The following is an 18,321-nucleotide window of genomic DNA, read 5'->3' as shown; positions in this document are numbered from 1 at the left end:
GATATGGGTGGGGTGTGGTACAGGAGAGTGTGGGTGTTGGTACTAGTGAGTGGAGGAGGTACTGGGAGAAGGTGGTGTTGGGGGGTGATCGGTAATGGGAAGGGGATGATGAATCACTACTTTGCCTCTCACCTGAAGTGCCCCCCCCCCCCCCAGTGTCTGAGGGGTTGTGGACCCATTGTGTTTGTGTATGAGGGGAAAAAGTGGTTGAATGGGAATAGTTTTATGCACTTGCAGTATGTTGTTTTGATTGTCTGAGATAACAGCAGGAAGTGTTGGATAAACTTAGCACTTGTGGGGGGCTCTGAGGAAGAGTTGTATCCGTCTTGAAATATTATGTTTTTCTCTTTCCAAGGGTGATCTGGGTGTGCTGAGCTTCTCCAGCACTCCCGTTTTACGCTTCAGATAATTGTAATATCAAAGTAAAGCAGTCAGAATAAGATGTAGACTTTGTGGCTCTTTTGCAATCGTGTATAGTTTAGATGTCTGTTAGTCTTTTTTTGGATTAGGGTAGTTACTTTTCTTGGTGATGTAATTCATCTGACATGTTGTCCTGAGAAAAATTAATGTTCATGTAATGAAAATTTTAATTGCAGATGTGGTAAAATAGTATTTTAAATAGTTTTGGCACACACCCTTTGTGTCAGAGTCTGGAAACCAAACTAAATTAGTTCCATTTGCATGCGTTTGGCTCATATCCATAACACACAGGACCTGTGTTACACTGCAATGTTCTTCGCAGGTTGGTGCAACATTGAGGGCCGAAGTCAATCTGAAGCCCATCTATCCTAAACTATTCCATTTTCATCCATATGTTTATCCAATGACCATTTAAATGCCCTAAAAGTTGGTGTCAACTAGAAGAAAGTGAGGACTGCAGATGCTGCAGGTCAGGCAGCATCCAAGGAGCAGGAGAATCGACGTTTCGGGCATAAGTTGGTGTGTCTACTACTGTTGCAGGCAGGGTGTTCCATGCCCCTACTAACTAAAGAAACTACCTCTGACATCTGTACTATATTTATCACCCCTGAATTTAAAGCTATGTCCCCTCGTGCTAGCCATCACTAACTGAGGAAAAAGGCTTTCACTGTCCACCCTATCTAATCCTCTGATTATCTTATGTATCAATTAAGTCTCCCCTCAACCTTCTTCAATGATGAAAATAGCCTCCAGTCCCCCAGCCTTTCCTCATGTGACCTTACCTCCATACCAGGCAACATCCCAGTAAATCTCCTTTTGAACCCTTTCCAAAGCTTCCACGAGGAAGCCTGGGGCCTGACTTCCTGCGAAGCTGGGTGGTTGCAGAAGGTGGGGAGCAGCCGGCCTCGGCCATCTCTCGGGAGGCCAGGGGATAGCAGGCTACTGGGAAATCTCTTCAGGAGCCGGTCGAATGGGTGTGGGGAAAGAAGGGAAGACTAAGGACAGCTTCTTGTTGGAATAGGCCTGCACTCTGCATTGTGACTCTGGCTTTCCTTCACCTGGCTTTGATCAGTGCAGGGTTTCTCGCTGGAAGGTTGAGAGCCATGAGGAGAAGGTTTCACACAAACCAGGCCCAAGGCTGCCTTGCGTGTTCTATTAAATCAAACAACCTTCCTATCAGAAAGATGTTGTGAAACTTGGGGCGGCACGGTGGTACAGTGGTTAGCACTGCTGCCTCACAGCGCCAGAGACCTGGGTTCAATTCCTGCCTCAGGCGACTGACTGTGTGGAGTTTGCACGTTCTCCCCGTGTCTGCGTGGGTTTCCTCCGGGTGCTCCGGTTTCCTCCCACAGTCCAAAGATGTGCAGGTCAGGTGAATTGGCCATGCTAAACTGCCCGTAGTGTTAGGTAAGGGTGAATGTAGGGTTATGGGTGGGTTGCGCTTCGGCGGGTCGGTGTGGACTTGTTGGGCCGAAGGGCCTGTTTCCACACAGTAAAATAATGTAATCCTTCCTGTAATGTAGTGACCAGAACTGTATGCAATACCCCAAGTGCGGTCGTACCAGAGTTTTTTACAGCTGCAGCATAGCCTCCTGCCTCTGAAACTCAATCCCCCTACAATAAAAGTTAACTCATTGTATGGCTTCTTAACAACCTATCAACCTGGGTGGCAACTTTCAGGGATCTATGTACATGGACACTGAGATCTCCCTACTTATCTACACTACCAAGAGGAGAACGTGAGGTCTGCAGATGCTGGAGATCAGAGCTACACTACCAAGACCCTTGCCATTAGCCCAGGACTCTGCATTCCTGTTGCTCCTTCTAAAGTGAATCACCTCCCACTTTTCCACATGAAACTCCATTTGCCACCTCTCAGCCCAGCTCTGCAGCTTATCTATGTCCCCCTAATCTGCAACATCCTTCCACACTATCCACAACTCTACCGACCTTAGTGTCATCTGCAAACTTACTAACCCATCCTCCTCCACCCTCATCTAAGTCATTTATAAAAATAACAAACAGCAGTGGCCCCAAAACAGATCCTTGTGGCACACCACTAGTAACTGAACTCTGGTTGATGGGAAATGTTCATCCTTAGTCATAGAGATGTACAGCATGGAAACAGACCCTTCGGTCCAACCCGTCCATGCCGACCAGATATCCCAACCCTAATCTAGTCCCACTTGCCAGCACCCGACCCATATCCCTCTAAACCCTTCCTATTCATATACCCATCCAGGTGCCTTTTTAAATGTTGCAATTGTACCAGCCTCCACCACATCCTCTTGCAGCTCATTCCATACTCGTACCTCTGCGAGAAAATGTTGCCCCTTAGGTTTCTTTTATTATCCTTCCCCCACCCTAAACCTATGCCCTCTAGTTCTGGACTCCCCAACCCCAGGGAAAAGACTTTGTCTATTTATCCTATCCTTGCTCTTCAAAGCCTGAAAAACTACCCACCACCACCCTCTGTCTTCTACCTTTGAGCCAGTTCTGTATCTAAATGGCTAGTTTTTCCTGTATTGAGATCTAACCTTGCTAACCAGTCTCCCATGGGGATCCTTGTCGAACACCTTACTGAAGTCCATATAGATCACATCTTCCGCTCTGCCCTCATCAATCCTCTGTTACTACTTCAAAAAACTCAATCAAGTTTGTGAGACATGATTTCCCATGCACAAAGCCATGTTGACTATCCCTAATCAGTCCTTGCCTTTCCAAATACATGTACATCCTGTCCCTCAGGATTCCCTCCAACAACTTGCCCACCATCGACGTCCGGCTCACTGGTGTATAGTTCCCTGGCTTGTCCTTGCCACCTTTCTTAAACAGTGGTACCACGTTAGCCAACCTCACCTGTGACTATCAATGATAAAAATATCTCAGCAAGAGGCCCAGCAATCACTTCCCTGGCTTCCCACAGAGTTCTCAGGTACACCTGATCAGGGGATTTATCCACCTTTATGCGTTTCAAGACATCCAGCACTTCCTCCTCTAACGTGGACATTTTAAAAACCACCACCCCCTCCACTGTCGTCTTTCAGACCTTAAGACATGAGCAGAAATTAGGCCATTCAGCCCATTGAGTCTGCTCTGCTGTTCAATCATGGCTAAGTTTCTCAACCTCATTCTCCTGTTTTTTCCCAGTAACCCATGATCACCTTTATAAACCAGAACCTATCTATCTTAGTCTTAAATATACTCGATGACCTGGCCTACATATAGCCTTTTGTGGTAACAAATTCCATAGAGTCACCACTCTCTAGCTGAAGCCATTTCTCCTTTATCACTATTCAAAAAGGTCTTTCCTTTTACTCTAATACTGTGCCCTCAGGTCCTAGTCTGTCCTACCAGTGGAAACGTCTTTCCAACATCTGCTCTGTCCAGGCTGTTCAGTATACTGTGCGTTTCAATTCGATCCCCCTCATCCTTCTAAACTCTGTGTATATATCCAGAGTCCTTAAACGTTCCATATGTTAAGCTTTTCATTCCTGGGGCCATTCTTGTGAAACTCCTCTGTCCATCCTGCAGGGACAGTACATCCTCCTTGATCTGGAGCCCAAAACTCTGCACAATACTCCAAATCCCTCTACTTTTCCTATTCATGTATCTGTCTTTTAAATGTTGTAACTGTACCTGCCTCTGGCAGTTCATTCCATATGCAAAATTTTCTGTGGAAAAAATTGTTTCTCCAGTTCCTCTTTAAATCTTTCCCCTCACCTTAAAATTGTGCCCTCTAGGTTTGGACTAGCTATCCTAGGAAAAAGACCTTGGCTATTCACCTTATCTAATTACCTCATCATTTTATAAACCTCTAAGGTGACCCCTCCACCTCTTACATTCCAGGTGTTAAAAAGTTTTTTGACCAGATTAGATTCCCTGCAGTGTGGAAACAGGCCCTTTTGGCCCAACAAGTCCACCCCCCCCCCTCTGCAGAAGAGCAGCCCAACCAGACCTATTTCCCCTCTGACAAATGTACCTCACGATATGGGCAATTTAGCACAGCCAATTCACCTGACCTGCACATCTTTGGACTGTGGGAGGAAACCGGAGGAAACCCATGCAGACACTGGGAGAATGTGCAAACTCCAAACAGTTGCCTGAGGCTGGAATTGAATCTGGGACCTTGGTGCTGTGAGGCAGCAGTGCTAACCAGTGAGCCACCGTGCCGCCCTATCTAATTCCAACCTATTTAGCCTCTCCTTTAAAACTGAAACCCTCCAATCCCAGTAGTGTCTTTGTAAATCTTTTCTGCACCCTTTCCAGTTTAATAACATACTTCCTGTAGCAGGGTGACCCAAAAATGTAAGCAGTACTTCAAACATGGTCTCCTCAATGTCCTGTCGAGCCACAGCATGATTTGGAAACTCCGATACTCTGATCAATGAAAGTGATGAGATGTGAGAAAATCTTAGCCTCCAGATGCAAATGTCAGGCTTTGGAAGTCTATGGGAGTAGTTCCTGGCTACTGGATTATGGATAGGCTGGATGAGGGTCTGAAGCAGCAGCTTTGAGTTCTAGGGAGCTTTCCTTGTGGAATGCTTTGATGCATTGGTCTATCCTGTCTACCATTTCTTTTGACATTTTCAAATTTAGTTTCACACTCAACCTTTTTCTACAGAGCCCTGGAATTTAGGGTTTTTGTAACAATAGTAATTGCTTTTTTATTTGACTTGTTAAATTGCTGAGGTAGCAGTAAGTACTTTGGGGAAATAACTACTTTGAGGTGATATTGATTTGAAATAAAAATTTGTTCCTAAATTTTGTTAACATATTTTTGCAGCTGAATGCAGATTATCTTTCATTTTTAAACAAACTCTAGTGTTTATTGTAGCACATGTATTTGAGGACTATTTGTTGGATTATAGCCTGGTGTTGTGATTTTTAACTTTGTACACCTGGGTTCAACACCGGCAGCTCCATTTGAGGACTAACATCCATTAGTGAAATGAAGTATTTGTTGGGTTCTGATCTGGTAACTGAGTTGATTTGCTTTTCATAGGCTGAAAGACAGCACTTTTTTTTTAAATCGACAGATGACCTGTACATACAGCAAGCTGCTGTGTTTATTGAAGACGCAATACAGGTCTGATCTTACCATTATTTTAAAAATAGTTTTCCATTTTTCACTAATTAATGGTTCTTGAATTAAATCAGTTCTGTTGCTTTATGAAAATTTTAGTACCTGTTTATATTTAGGATATGATAAATTTGTTTATATCAGGCAAGCACGTGACTGACTTGAATGTCTTCAGTTAACTGTTGCAGTTATCTTCCTGCAATGTTTTGGAGGTGTTTGGGTGAAACCCAAGTGATTATTCAGTTTTAATAGATACCACATTTCACCCATTAATCACGCCAGCACTCACTGGAGAGATTATCATTATTATTGCCTTAATTTTAAAACTTAATCTCTTTACTGCACCATGAGAGAATTGTCATGTTGATTGGTGTTTGGTTATTAATTCAGAAGTTTTAAAATGTTTGTTGGCACCATTTGCCAAAATCAGTAATCACTGTCTTACAGTAGGGATAACAAAAGTTTAATTTAAAGTGGTTTTGCTGATAACAAATGTTTGCTCAAATATTACTGTTGATTCAAAGATTATCTTTTATCTTTAAACTATGGTGGCAGTAAACTTTCAGATCTGCACATTACACTGTTACTGGTTTTGCAGGAACTGATGCATGAAACTTCTAACGCAGCATAATACAAGATAACAGGAGTGGGAGGAAGTAGTACAAATGATGGTTATTGAAGCAGGAGAAAGCATGCACACTCTCCTTTGTACAATACCTGCCATTTTCCTGTGTACCATGAGCTATCCTACCAATGGATTAATATTCAAACTGTCCTGATGCCCATTAATTTTGAAACTAATTATTTACCCACCTTAACTTTCCCTAACCTTTTTTCTTTTTACTTTGAACTAACCTTAAATATGCAGCTAGTTGTGAATTTGTTGTCTAATCTGGCTGTTTTAACTTTGCTTGCAGTATCGTACCATCAATCATAGAGTAGATTCCCAGTCCCTACGGCTTTATCGGTGGTACTACTCTGAGGCTTGTCAGTGGTAAGACCTGGGGTGTTTAAAAACACTCTTTCCATTAATCATAGAAGTATTGTGGTACAGAAGGAGACCATTTGACCCACTTATATCTGCACTGGACCAATCTCTCAATAAATGGATGCCTCTTATGACTGTTTAATAACCTTACTGTGATTTTACAATTGCGACAACCTATTGAAGGGTGCTGTAGTTAGTGTTTATAAACATAACTGTTAGTTTTGTCGATCTAAGGCAGCATATATAGATATTAAGAAGGTACTTTCTAAGTTCTCCATCATGAAAAGCTTGTTAGAAAATTGTAGGAATATGGGTATAAAATTAAATAGAACAATGTGGATAAAGAAAATATTTGGACAAGAAATACAGTTTGGGGGGGTGGGGGGGGAATGTTTGTTAGTAACATGCAATGTAAATGTGTTTGGGGGGGGGCGTGAAGAAATGTGTTGAAAGGTTGGATGTAATGTACCTCCCAAGAAACTGAGTCTGTTTCTATCCTGTACGTTTGGGTAATTTTGTTCTTCCTGTGTCCATTTCAAGCTTCATAGGCTTGTAAATTAAACATAATAGTTTAGCAAGTCTCTAAGACTTTAAAGACACAGGATTCATTCAAACAGCCTGACATCACTGAGAATGTCAGTTTTTACCCTTGCACTTCACACGCATATTAGCAGGAGGCTAAGTTGCAGCTCTGCCTCTCCGGTTTCTTTTTACACCATTCTTGCGTCTTTCATTCTCAGGGTTTTGAGCACTGCTATCTTTGTGGTTTTGGCCTTGGCCTTTTTTGAGAAACCTTCATCTTTGAGTGTTACATCTGATCTCCGACTCCGCCATGTACTTTGGGAGCCTCCTTGTGGACTTACGGAAGGCATTGAAGTATTTTGTCTTGTCTTGTTCATTATCGATGTAGTGATAAAAGTAAGTATGTTTTTTTTTCTTAACCCCCCCCCCCCCCCCCCCCCCCCCCCCCCCTCTCCCCCCCCCCCCCCCACCCATCTCAATGTCCTTTCTGAAAGGCCAGGAGTCATTTTTGCTCAGTCTTAGATTGTAGTGTGCTTGCAAGATTTTAAATTGAGTATTTAGCTAAACTATAGTTAGACTGGAGTGTAAGCTAGGATTTATCTTGTTCATAGAATAGAATGGTGCCATTGGATCCAACAAAATCTTAATGCTTCTGACAAAATTATCCAAAAATTTTCTGTCAAACCAGTGAAAGCTGAACAGTGGATTAGTGCTTGAAGTTTAAATTTGTCTATTTTTCATTGTCAAGGGCAGGCGTGGGGTTAGATCTTCTGGAGCGACCTGAAACCAATTGCCCCCTTGACAAAAGATGGCTAAGTGGGACTCTTGTTGGTAGGCCCATAGAGAACCTAGTGTGTGCACATTACTGTTGTCCAGTACATTGTGACTTTCGCCCTGATTTCATTTGGAGTTATTTCTAGCAGGTATATACCCTTTTCAGAAGTCCATCCCTTTTGCTGTCAAAGCACTCCATTAACCCACATCCCAGTTCAGCACTGACGTAGATCTGAAATTGGGGCTGGAAAGAGATGGGTAAGGTTAACTGGGTGAGCAGTCTTTTGTTGAGAATGGGGAAACCTAAAACTAAAAACGGTAATAACTTTTCAGCTTGATAACTGAATGCATCACTCAAGGGTCATGTCTTTGGTTAGTTTGAAGCTGCTTTGTAAATTTGTAAAGCTGCTGTTTTTAGATTTGGTGAACACTGTGTGTTTCTATTGTGCTACTGGCTGAATGAGACTACAGCATAAATCTATGTGCTCCCACAATTGGCAAAAGATGCCTCCTAGTTGGGTTTTCTGAAGCTATTGGAGCGCAAGTTGTCTACTATTGGGTCTGATACTATGCCTTTTAGCACCAATTAGTGGTTTTGGTGGTTTTATGCTTCATCTAAAGCACCACAATAGCAAATGGGGTGTGAAAATTCTTAACTTGGTTCACAGGATTACAAAAAACTGTTTATTCCTTTCCAGTGTCCATGTGGTTTGCAGGGCACGTCTGTGTCCGCTTATTTACTAGCGCTCTTTGCATCCCGGAGCTGATCTCTCTATTGATTCTTTCAAAATGGCATTTTTATACAGAGCTATTTAATTGGATGGAAAGAATTCCAGAAATCAAAATGGCTGATTGCCTATGCTCTTGTACTTGCTGCTTCCATTGTGGACTGGACCGTGACTCTTTGCTTATTTTGTGAGGAGGTAAGATATAAGTTCATGAAAGCTCCTGATGTATTATTTTCTTCATACCTTAATAGGTTTTGTAAAACCAGTGCATGAAAGTGAAAATAAACAAAAACAAATGTAAGAATCTCAGAAGGTTCCCTGTACCTGAAATATTAACTGATTTCTCTCCTCAGATGCTGCCAGACCTGCTGAGATTTTCTGGCAATTTCTGTGTTTTGTTTCAGACTTCCAGCTTCTGCAGTTGTCTCAGGTTTTTTAAAGTGGGAATATGGCTTCAGCTATATAATCTGAAGCCTTGTGTTATACATCAGTATATTTGAATGGTTTAGTGAAGTCATGTTACATGGTACGGAATTTTGTGTCTGAATGACATGGCCATCGGAGGAAAGGTTAGGAAAATGTAACAAGACAGACTTTCAGCATTGAGGGAAAAAAGGTTCGAATAGCTAAATGGGAATCATGCTAGTAAGTGGTGAGGGCCCTATTTGCATATGATGGACCAGACCAAATCCCCTTCAAATAGATGAAGGAGATGTAACTCTTGTTTAAAGATAAGTGTAAGATGCTGTGTTCCAGATATAATTTCTTAGTGCTTGGCTTTAAGAGAAGGACGTTTTATTCTTAGCCTAATGTTTAAATTATAAACCAAAGAAAGGAGAATCTATACACTTTAACTCTATTGGGAAAATGTAACAGGATAATAGATTTAACCACTAAACAGCAATTATTCCAAAACACTAACATCCCATAAACACCCTTGGCAAAGGCAAATTCAGTGTATTGATTGTTCGACGCGTGATTCTGCCAGCAAGAGAGAATCCAAGCCTTTTAGCTGTAGCAGAGGTATTAATAACAGCTTTTGGAGGTAACATCAAAACCCCAACAACTACTGAAAACTAAACTCTGCCTCTGGTTTTGTGGGACCCTGACTCCACCCATTGTTTCAGCTGTGAAAAAGCAAGCCCGAAGGCCACACAATCTGTTTGCCTTACTGGCTTGGAATGGACCACCCGACAACTATGGATCAAATGTTGGGGTGGGGGGGAAGAAATCAGGACCAAATACAATCAGGACAATCGTATTGTCACAATACACTAAGAATTTTATAAAAATGTGGCAAGAATAGCTAATGAAGGCCACTAAAGGGGTGCAACAGATGTGCAGAGAGATTGAGGAAGTATAAAGCTGCTAATTTCTGAATAGCCTTCATGTAGCATCCCTGCAGAAGGTCCCTTTCAGGATGGAGAGGTTATTCCAGAGGCCAAAAATTTACAGACCTCAACTGTTTGCTCCAGATAAGTGAAATTGTCACTTGGTGACAGCATTACAATGCTCTGGGACACTGTTGCAGACTTGTCATCTGAAAGAATGGGTGTCCATCCTATCGCAGTGGTCACCAAGCTGACTGTAACACTTCGAGCCACTGGGGACCTCTGAATTCCCTCAGTTGCCCATCCAAAATGCTTTCTGGCTGTTACTGATGCTATTTGTGCCAGCTGATGCTGTCTTACTCCTTTCTTTGTGAGGAGGTCAGTGTTGCATCCCAGTCGGTCAGCTTTGCCAACATAACTGGCTTCCTCCCAAGTGCAGAGCACGAGGGATTTCTGCTCAAGATTTTGGTGCTTCATTTGGTCTGGTGTTGGGGGGACTAGGAAGAGGCCTTGCAGTGCACTCTAGTGTGCTTGTACTCCTAGTATACCATGCTGTACACCATTGGAACAGAACCTGTTGGTCCAGTTTTTGACTTTCGTTCTTGTCTATTTATTTGAGTAGATTTTGTGATGGTAAGAAGGTTAGTACACTCAATGCAGTTACCATGGTTAAGAAAATCACACTTTTGTGACTGATATCACTCTTGGCTTATCCAGCTACAAACTCTCACTTGCTCTTTTTCACAAGGGCAGCTTTCCTGTACTGCCTCACTATCTAAAACATGCAGTCAGCATTCTTTTCTGCCATGTTTTAAATAAATGAGTAGCTAGCTCTTTTGACAGTACTTTCAGGTAGATTTGTCAGCTTAAGGTTCTACTTTTGTAGCTTTTGATGCCATCTTTGCAGAGCAGGCGACAGTGAGGACTGCAGATGCTGGGGATCTGATTTAAATGTGGTGTAGGAACAGTACAACCGGTCAGGCAGCTTCAGAGGAGCAGGAGAATTGATGTTTCAGGCATTAGCCCTTCGTCGGAAGCTCCTGAAACATCAAATCTCCCGCTCCTCGGATGCTGCCTGACTGGCTGCGCTTTTCCTGCACCACATTCTTCGACTCTTTGCAGAACAAGTTGGAAAGCTGTATTTACTACATTGTCTATGATCAAGTATTTGAACTGCACTAAGCTTTGGATGATTTCTGTATTTTGCTTTTTTTAATTGAAGAAAGTAAGAATTAGAAGACTTTTGCGGCCATTTTTCCTTCTCCAAAACTCCTCACTCATGAAAAAGGCTTTTAAATGCCTACAACAAACAATACCACAAATTACAAGGTAAAAACATGAGGTATTTAAAAGCTGCTTTTCCTCTCTCTCTTTCTTTACTTTTAATGTAACAATGAAGAAGGATGTTCTAAGCAATGCTCCTAAGAGAGGGACTAGGTTATCATGAGGGGTGTGGGTAGGATAAATGGGCAAGATCCTTTGCTGTAGTTGGCAGGGGGATGTGGGTGGGGGAAGAGGGAAAGAGTCCAGAGCTAGAGGGTGTAGGTTTAAGGTGAGGTGGGAAAGATATAAAAGGGATACAGAGGGTGGTGGATGTATGGAATGAGCTGCCAGAGGAAATGTTGGAGGCTGGTACAACTACAAAAGATGTTTGGATGGGTATATGAATAGGAAGTGTGTGGAGGGATATGGGCCAAATGCTGGCAAATGGGATGAGATTAGTTTGATATCTGGTTGGCATGGATGAATTGGACTGATGAGTCTGCTTCCATGCTGTACATATCAATGATTTTATCTTGGGATAAGAAGTTTAGTAGTCTCAGACCAGAAGTGTGTGGATAAAATGCTTTGAAATGGAATGTGTTAAACCTGGGTGTAGGATGGTTTGAGAGAAAGGTTGTTATTATTAGATTTTCTAGATTGGGAGCTTAAGACACAGTTTACTTAAGCCTACTGAGGTGTGAGGGAAGAGATTTGAGTGCTACACGTGATGTTTTTTTTGGATCTGTAAAGGAGTGTTTTGATTAGTGGGATTGTTTGTTTCAGAATCTCTTAAAGGTATATTATGTCTAAATATTTGCTCTATTAATCATCTTGTGCTTAATAAAAAGTTTCATTGTTAAAACCACATCTGCAACATTGTGTGCTTCTATTTCAGTGAGAGCCCAACCATCAAATCTGGTTTTTGGTTTTACCAAACCATAATTCAGTCTGGGATCTGACATGACCAGTGCTGATGTCAGCTGGAATCAAAATGCTGTCAGTTCCTTAACTTGCAAAAATAATTCACGACTGGACTCTTGGGGTTTTGCAGGATAAAGCACTGGATCTGCATTTTTGGGCAAGAACTTGACAAATAATGTTTGTTACTTTAATATGAGGATTTTCTTTTAGAACACACTGCATGTTTGCAAGATGCAAAATAGCAGTTAGTACAAACTACCAGGGTTGTTAGAAAAGAGATTCTTTGGAATATAATTGACCCACTTTCATACTGTTTTTGGTTCAATCCAAATTTTTTGATTTGCAATGAACCAACTTTTATTTCCTAAATAGGATCCAGTGAGTATCCCAGGTATTTAGAACAAAGTTGCAAGATTCCACTGTTCTGAACAAGAAGTAATGAACATTGTATTACTGTTGTAACTTTTAACGTAATATACAATAGTATCATATGAGACTTTAATAGGCAGAATTAGCCTGAGGTAACTAAAAAAGATGCTAGGGGACACCCTATAGAGCACATTAAATCTTAACTTTTCATCAAGACAGGTCCCACAAATTTATTGTTAGTGATCCTGGGACATCAAAGCACGCCAACTTTACGAGGGTTTCCAACTGTTCTCTTATCAAAAGACCTAATGTAAAAAGTCCCTCAAATAACACTCAATTACGGGCTGCCTCAATACAGAGGAACTAGGTAAAAACAAGGACTGCAGATGCTGGAAACCAAAATCGAGACTAGTGTGGTGCTGGAAAAGCACAGCAGGTCAGGCAGCATCTGAGGAGCAGGAAAATCGACATTTTGGGCAAAAGCCCTTCAAGAATAGAGGCAGGGTGCCTGCAGAGTGGAGAGATAAATGAGATGAGGGTGGGGAGAAAGTAGCATAGAGTCCAATAGGTGAATGGGGGTGGGGATGGAGGTGAGAGGTCAGAGAGGATAGGTGGAAAGGGTGTTGAGCTGGAGGTTAGAAACTAGGATGAGGTGGGGGAAGGGGAAATGAGGAAGCTGTTGAAGTCCACACTGATGCCCTGGGGTTGAAATGTTCCGAGGCGGAAGATGAGGCGTTCTTCCTCCAGGTGTCGGGTGGTGAGGGAGCGGAGGTGGAGGAGGCCTAGGACCTGCACTACTTCGGCAGAGTGGGAGGGTGCGTTGTAATGTTGGGCCACAGGGCGGTGGAGTGTCCCAGAGATGCTCACTAAAGCACTCTGCTAGGGGGTGTCTAGTCTCCCCAATGTAGAGGAGACCACGTCGGGAGCAACAGATACAATAAATGATATTGGTGGATGTGCAGGTAAAACTTTGGATGTGGAAGCCTCCTTTGGGGCCTTGGATGGAGGTGAGGGAGGAGGTGTGGGTGCAGGTTTTGTAATTCCTGCAGAGGAAGGGAGGGTGGTTTGTTGGGGGGGGGGGGGGCGTGCACCTGACCAGGTAGTCACGGAGGGAATGGTCTTTGTGGAAAGCAGAAATGGCTGGGGAGGGAAATATATCCCTGGTGGTGGGGTCCGTTTGGAGGTGGTGGAAATGTCGTCGGATGATGTGGTTTATGCGAAGTTTGGTAGGATGGAAGGTGAACCTCAATTATCCCAATGACATGGGTGGGGAATATTTTGTTTGGATAATTGAATGCAGGATAACAGTTTAGCCAATCATCGGGACCTTGCGATCTTGTCTGGATAATCAGAGTTCCTCTGTAAATGATTGCTTAAGTTCTAAATTGCCGCCTTTTCGTAGACCCCGAGATAACCACCAAACTGGTACTGAGTCTGGGTTTCTCAGAACATTAGCATCTCTCAACTACATAAGGCAAATACAGGCTTGTAGCATGTTTCGCCTTATTTTCTGTAGTATTGATGTATCAATTGCATACTAGCTGCTTTATTACCCTTTTGTGGCTCCTAGGATTTTTTCCCCTGAGGCTTAACTGTACAGAACTATCAAACACCTGGGATTTCTTCCTGAGCCCCAGAACTGTGTTCTCATAGCACGACCAAGACAACTTCCTGTTCAGAGGCTGTTGAACTGTTTCGCAAGATATTAAAACATTTTTAGAACAAATCTGCCCTGAGTAAGCTGAACCAAGTGTAGTAACCAGAGCTCAAAGGTGGCTAATATTGAAACACGAAGTGCCCTGAATGTTGCATTATTGATTAAAAATAATGGTGGGGTGGGGGCAGATTGAAGCTGTTAAAACCATATTGTTTCTGCATTGAATTTTTTTACCATTACTTTTAAACAGTGTTATGTTGCTGTTAGCTTTGCACCTGTTACTGTTTACTATGATCGCCATGCTGTTGTTCACTCGAGTCCAGGTAAAGCAACTTTCATATTATCAAGTTACTTGTCATTAAAATATGTGCACAGGATGATTGAGAAAAGACAAGCATATTTGCAAATTGTTTGTTCAGTTCTTATTTCATGAACAAAGTTTTTAATAGGTTGGGGTTACTGAGTTTTGAGAAGACTTGTAGTTCAGGTTGAGGTTCTGGATGTAGGTTTGTTCGCTGAGTTAGAAGGTTTGTTTTCAGATGTTTCATCACCATACTAGTAACCTCTCCAGTGAGCCTCCGGATGAAGGGCAGGTGGTAGAGCCTGCTTTCTATTTATGTTTCGGTTTTCTTGGGTTGGTGTCACTTCCTGCGGTGATGCCATTTCCTGTTCTTTTTCTCAGGGGTCATAATGGGATCTAAGTCGATGTGTTTGTTGATAGAGTTCCGGTTGGAATGCCATGCTTTTAGGAATTCTCGTGCATGTCTCTGTTTGGCTTGTCCTAGGATGGATGTGTTGTCCCAGTCCAAGTGGTGTCCTTCCTCACTTGTATGTAAGGATACCAGTGGGAGAGGGTCATGTTGTTTTGTGGCTAGTTGATGTTCATGTATCCTGGTGGCTAGTTTTCTGCCTGTTTGTCCAACATAGTGTTTGTTACAGTTCTTGCATGGTTTTTTGTAAATGACATTAGTTTTGCTTGTTGTCTGTATAGGGTCTTTCAAGGTTGGTGTTTTCTAGCTTTTTAAAAACTAAACAAGCGCACATGCCTGATTTTAGTTATTGCTATAATGTTACTGAATGTTCCCTGCTGAACTATTTTAAAAACCTGTAAAGGAAATTTATCAGAAACCCACTGTACTTGTTTTCTACTTTTTTCTGTACATTTTCACTCTTGAATTCTTTGAGCTCTGTCAGCTGGTTAACTTAAAATCTAGTATGATGCATGTTTAAACCTCTGCTGCGCTCTCATTTGGAGTGGGGACCAGCCTGAGTGATGGTAAGGTGCCTTCAGGGAGGAGAGTTTTGTATATTTAGATTTTGGAGCCTTGTCATGTCACTTGCCTCTATTTAATTCTTAGTGCCAGGCAGTCACTTGTGAAACTCTCCATTAGATTTAACAATTTCTATTCTCTTGAAAGACTAGAACATTTTTTGGTTGAGGGAATGGGGGGAGAAGTTAAGGAGGAAGAACTTTTAAACAAAAATGGGATGTTTGTGACGATTGTGTTGGAAAATTGTTCCAGACAGTGATATTTCAGTCAGAAATTGACTCCCAAACCACCTGATTATAAGGGAATTACTGAGGCAAAAACAGGACTAGACTTTTTACCTTTGAATATGACTACCTCTTATGTATTTTGCACAAGTTTCCCTACATTTGGTCTAATACTTTGTCAAACAATTGTAAAGCCTGCGGAACCTGGGCAGCACGGTGGCACAGTGGTCAGCACTGCTGCCTCACAGTGCCAGAGACCCGGGTTCAAATCCTGCCTCAGGCAACTGTCTGTGGAGTTTGCACATTCTCCCCGTGTCTGCATGGGTTTGCTCCACTTTCCTCCCACAGTCTAAAGATGTGCAGGTTAGGTGAATTGGCCATGCTAAATTGCCCATAGTGTAAGGTGAAGGGGTAAATGTAGGGGAATGGGTCTGGGTGGGTTGCTCTTTGGAGAGTCGGTCTGGAACTTGTTGGGCCGAAGGGCCTGTTTCCACACTGTAAGTCATCTAATCTTAAAAAGTGTATTCAGTGCAAATTGCTTTAATCAATCTTGAAACATCCTGCAGACGGCTGAAGATGATCAAGAGTGGAAGACTTATTTCCGAAATTTGCCGGAATCTTTGACCTCATTATTAGTACTGCTGACGACAGCTAATAACCCTGATGGTAAGGGTTTTTGTTTTCAATGTTAATCTTCCTGCTCACTAAATTTTTGGATTGCCACCTGACATGTAGATCATTCATAGAATGCAATTGAAGGGAAACCGGTTTAATATCTTATCTGAATGAAGTGCAGGTAATGAAATAACTGATTCATCTTTCAAATGTAGCATTTTGTTTTATAAAATGCTTTATAATTTATATTTTACAAATAAATCATTTCCTATTTTATCAGTTCTAACTTCTTCTTTGCTTCCTCAATAAATTTAGGAGGACTGGGCTATTCAGCCCCTGAACCTGTTCTACAGTTGAATTAAATGGTCAGCAGGTGTTCAGAAACTTTAATATCTTGATACTTTTTTAGTTTCATAATTTTAAACGAACCGATATTGAGATAAAATTGACCTAGCATCAATGATTGTATGTGGAAGTGTTCAAAACTACTTTGCCTACCAAGGTTATCTTGTTTGTTGCATGTACTTTGTCTTTTTTACCCCATGCCTTGCAAAGGCCATTACTATGAATCCTCCGTTGTTTTGGTTTCAGTAACAGCTAAGGTCAGTGACTGTTCTTTGAACCTTGGTCACTGAGTATGAGTGAAGTGAGAAAGGGCAGGAGGGCACTATATTCTTCCCTGGTGTTGCACTGAATGGATAATCACTGGGATGTGATGGACAGAATCTACTACTTGAAATTGCCTTTCGAAAGGTACCCTTGTCCCAGACTTTGGTTGACAACAACTGAGCTGACATGATTCACAACTCCTCAAAAACCAGGCCTCACTCCCTGAAAATGGGTGGAGTTGTACATATTATCGCTGCAATGGAGTCTGACAGATTGGAAATGCTGGGTGCAATGGTGTGCCCTCTGTCAGCCATGTCTTTAGACACTCCTGAAAATCAAATGGTCCAGGAATAGTGTTGGGCATGTTGCAGTTGTGACTCGCCCACCACTTTTTTAAAGGGCTCCTGTGTCATTCCTGACTTGGCAAAAGTCCAGGCCTTGATCTTTAAGGTTCTTGTACCTGGACTAAAGGGGCAAGATTGTGTGCACTTTCAAACTGAGGAGGAAATGCTCTCCTGCAGTTGGTGTGAGAATGTAACAATAAATGGTGGGGTTTTTTTTCCCTTTATAGATGTTGATTCTAAATATTAAGTAGCATGAGAAATTTTTGTAATGTTTGACCAAAAATAGCTTTGAATCTGCGACACTTGGTCTGGATGGTGTTTAATAGTGTCACCTGGTTACAGTCATTCTTGGATAATTAAATTTGTTTTTCACTTCTGGTTATCTGACATTTGAAATTAAAAGATACAGCATTGCTTTCTGGCTTGCTCGCTCACTCACTCTCTTTCTCTCTTTCTCCTGATAGTGATGATCCCAGCCTATTCACTCAATCGAGCCTATTCATTGTTCTTCATTACCTTCAGTCTTATTGGTAAGGCTTTGTTTTTAACTTATGTACAGACATACCCTGAACAAAAAATGTGCAAGCTAAAAGCCTTAAAACAACATTTGAACAGGTAATACTCAGACTATGTATCCTTCATTTTTGATTGTGGACCGAATTGGTAAAAGGATAATTTTATGACAAAGATTTGAGGAAGGAATTTGCTGTACTCTCTTAAAAAGCAAGTTGCTGAAACTTACTGTGGGTGGCATTTGCACTACTTCTTTGTTCAAACAACAGGGGAAGATTTTTGTACACTGCCCTGATGGTTTGGGGGTGATGGTAACAGGCTGTACAAAGTGAGATGTGCTGGCAGTTAAGCTGGTGGATGTTAAGTTGGTGGAGTTTTGGGCACCAACAGCCATCTGCCTTACAAATTATCTTGCTCTTGGGTAGCTGAACAGTGCTGATGTTGTAACTCCAGTGAAATACCAAAAATCTGGTGAAAGCCAGTTGCTGTAGGTTGTTGCTTTTAACTAATAAATCAGACGACATTTGTGAGCCAGTTGGTCTGGTGCCTTCCATGAGGAGCAAATCATTGTGAGCAACTCTGAAGGACCAGGTCAGAGCAGAAAGATGTGGAAAAACAAAAAAATTGTAAGGTGTGACATTAAAAACTTTGTATCAGTTAACCTAAAGACCTAACAGAATGAGAAAGAG

General features: G+C 41.9%; 1 protein-coding gene across 5 annotated transcripts in view; it reads left to right on the top strand.

Annotated features, from left to right (window-relative positions):
• The window catches only part of tpcn2 (two pore segment channel 2), a 55,380-nt gene that overhangs the window by 443 nt on the left and 36,616 nt on the right, over positions 1–18,321 (top strand). For all 5 annotated transcript variants that reach the window (XR_006313881.1, XR_006313882.1, XM_043705353.1 and 2 more), the window contains exons 2-9: positions 5,459–5,509; positions 6,421–6,497; positions 7,232–7,409; positions 8,594–8,710; positions 11,069–11,175; positions 14,307–14,379; positions 16,118–16,217; positions 17,584–17,649. Coding sequence is in view for 3 of the 5 variants with exons in the window: in XM_043705353.1 (XP_043561288.1) it covers positions 5,459–5,509; positions 6,421–6,497; positions 7,232–7,409; positions 8,594–8,710; positions 11,069–11,175; positions 14,307–14,379; positions 16,118–16,217; positions 17,584–17,649 (769 nt within the window). In the remaining 2 variants the exon portion in view is untranslated. The remainder of the gene's footprint in view (positions 1–5,458; positions 5,510–6,420; positions 6,498–7,231; positions 7,410–8,593; positions 8,711–11,068; positions 11,176–14,306; positions 14,380–16,117; positions 16,218–17,583; positions 17,650–18,321) is intronic.

This window comes from Chiloscyllium plagiosum, chromosome 16, assembly GCF_004010195.1.
Source record: "Chiloscyllium plagiosum isolate BGI_BamShark_2017 chromosome 16, ASM401019v2, whole genome shotgun sequence".
Classification (NCBI taxonomy): Eukaryota; Metazoa; Chordata; class Chondrichthyes; order Orectolobiformes; family Hemiscylliidae; genus Chiloscyllium; species Chiloscyllium plagiosum.
The sequence above is the reverse complement of the archived record's forward strand: the minus strand, read 5'-3'. Positions and strand labels throughout refer to the sequence as shown.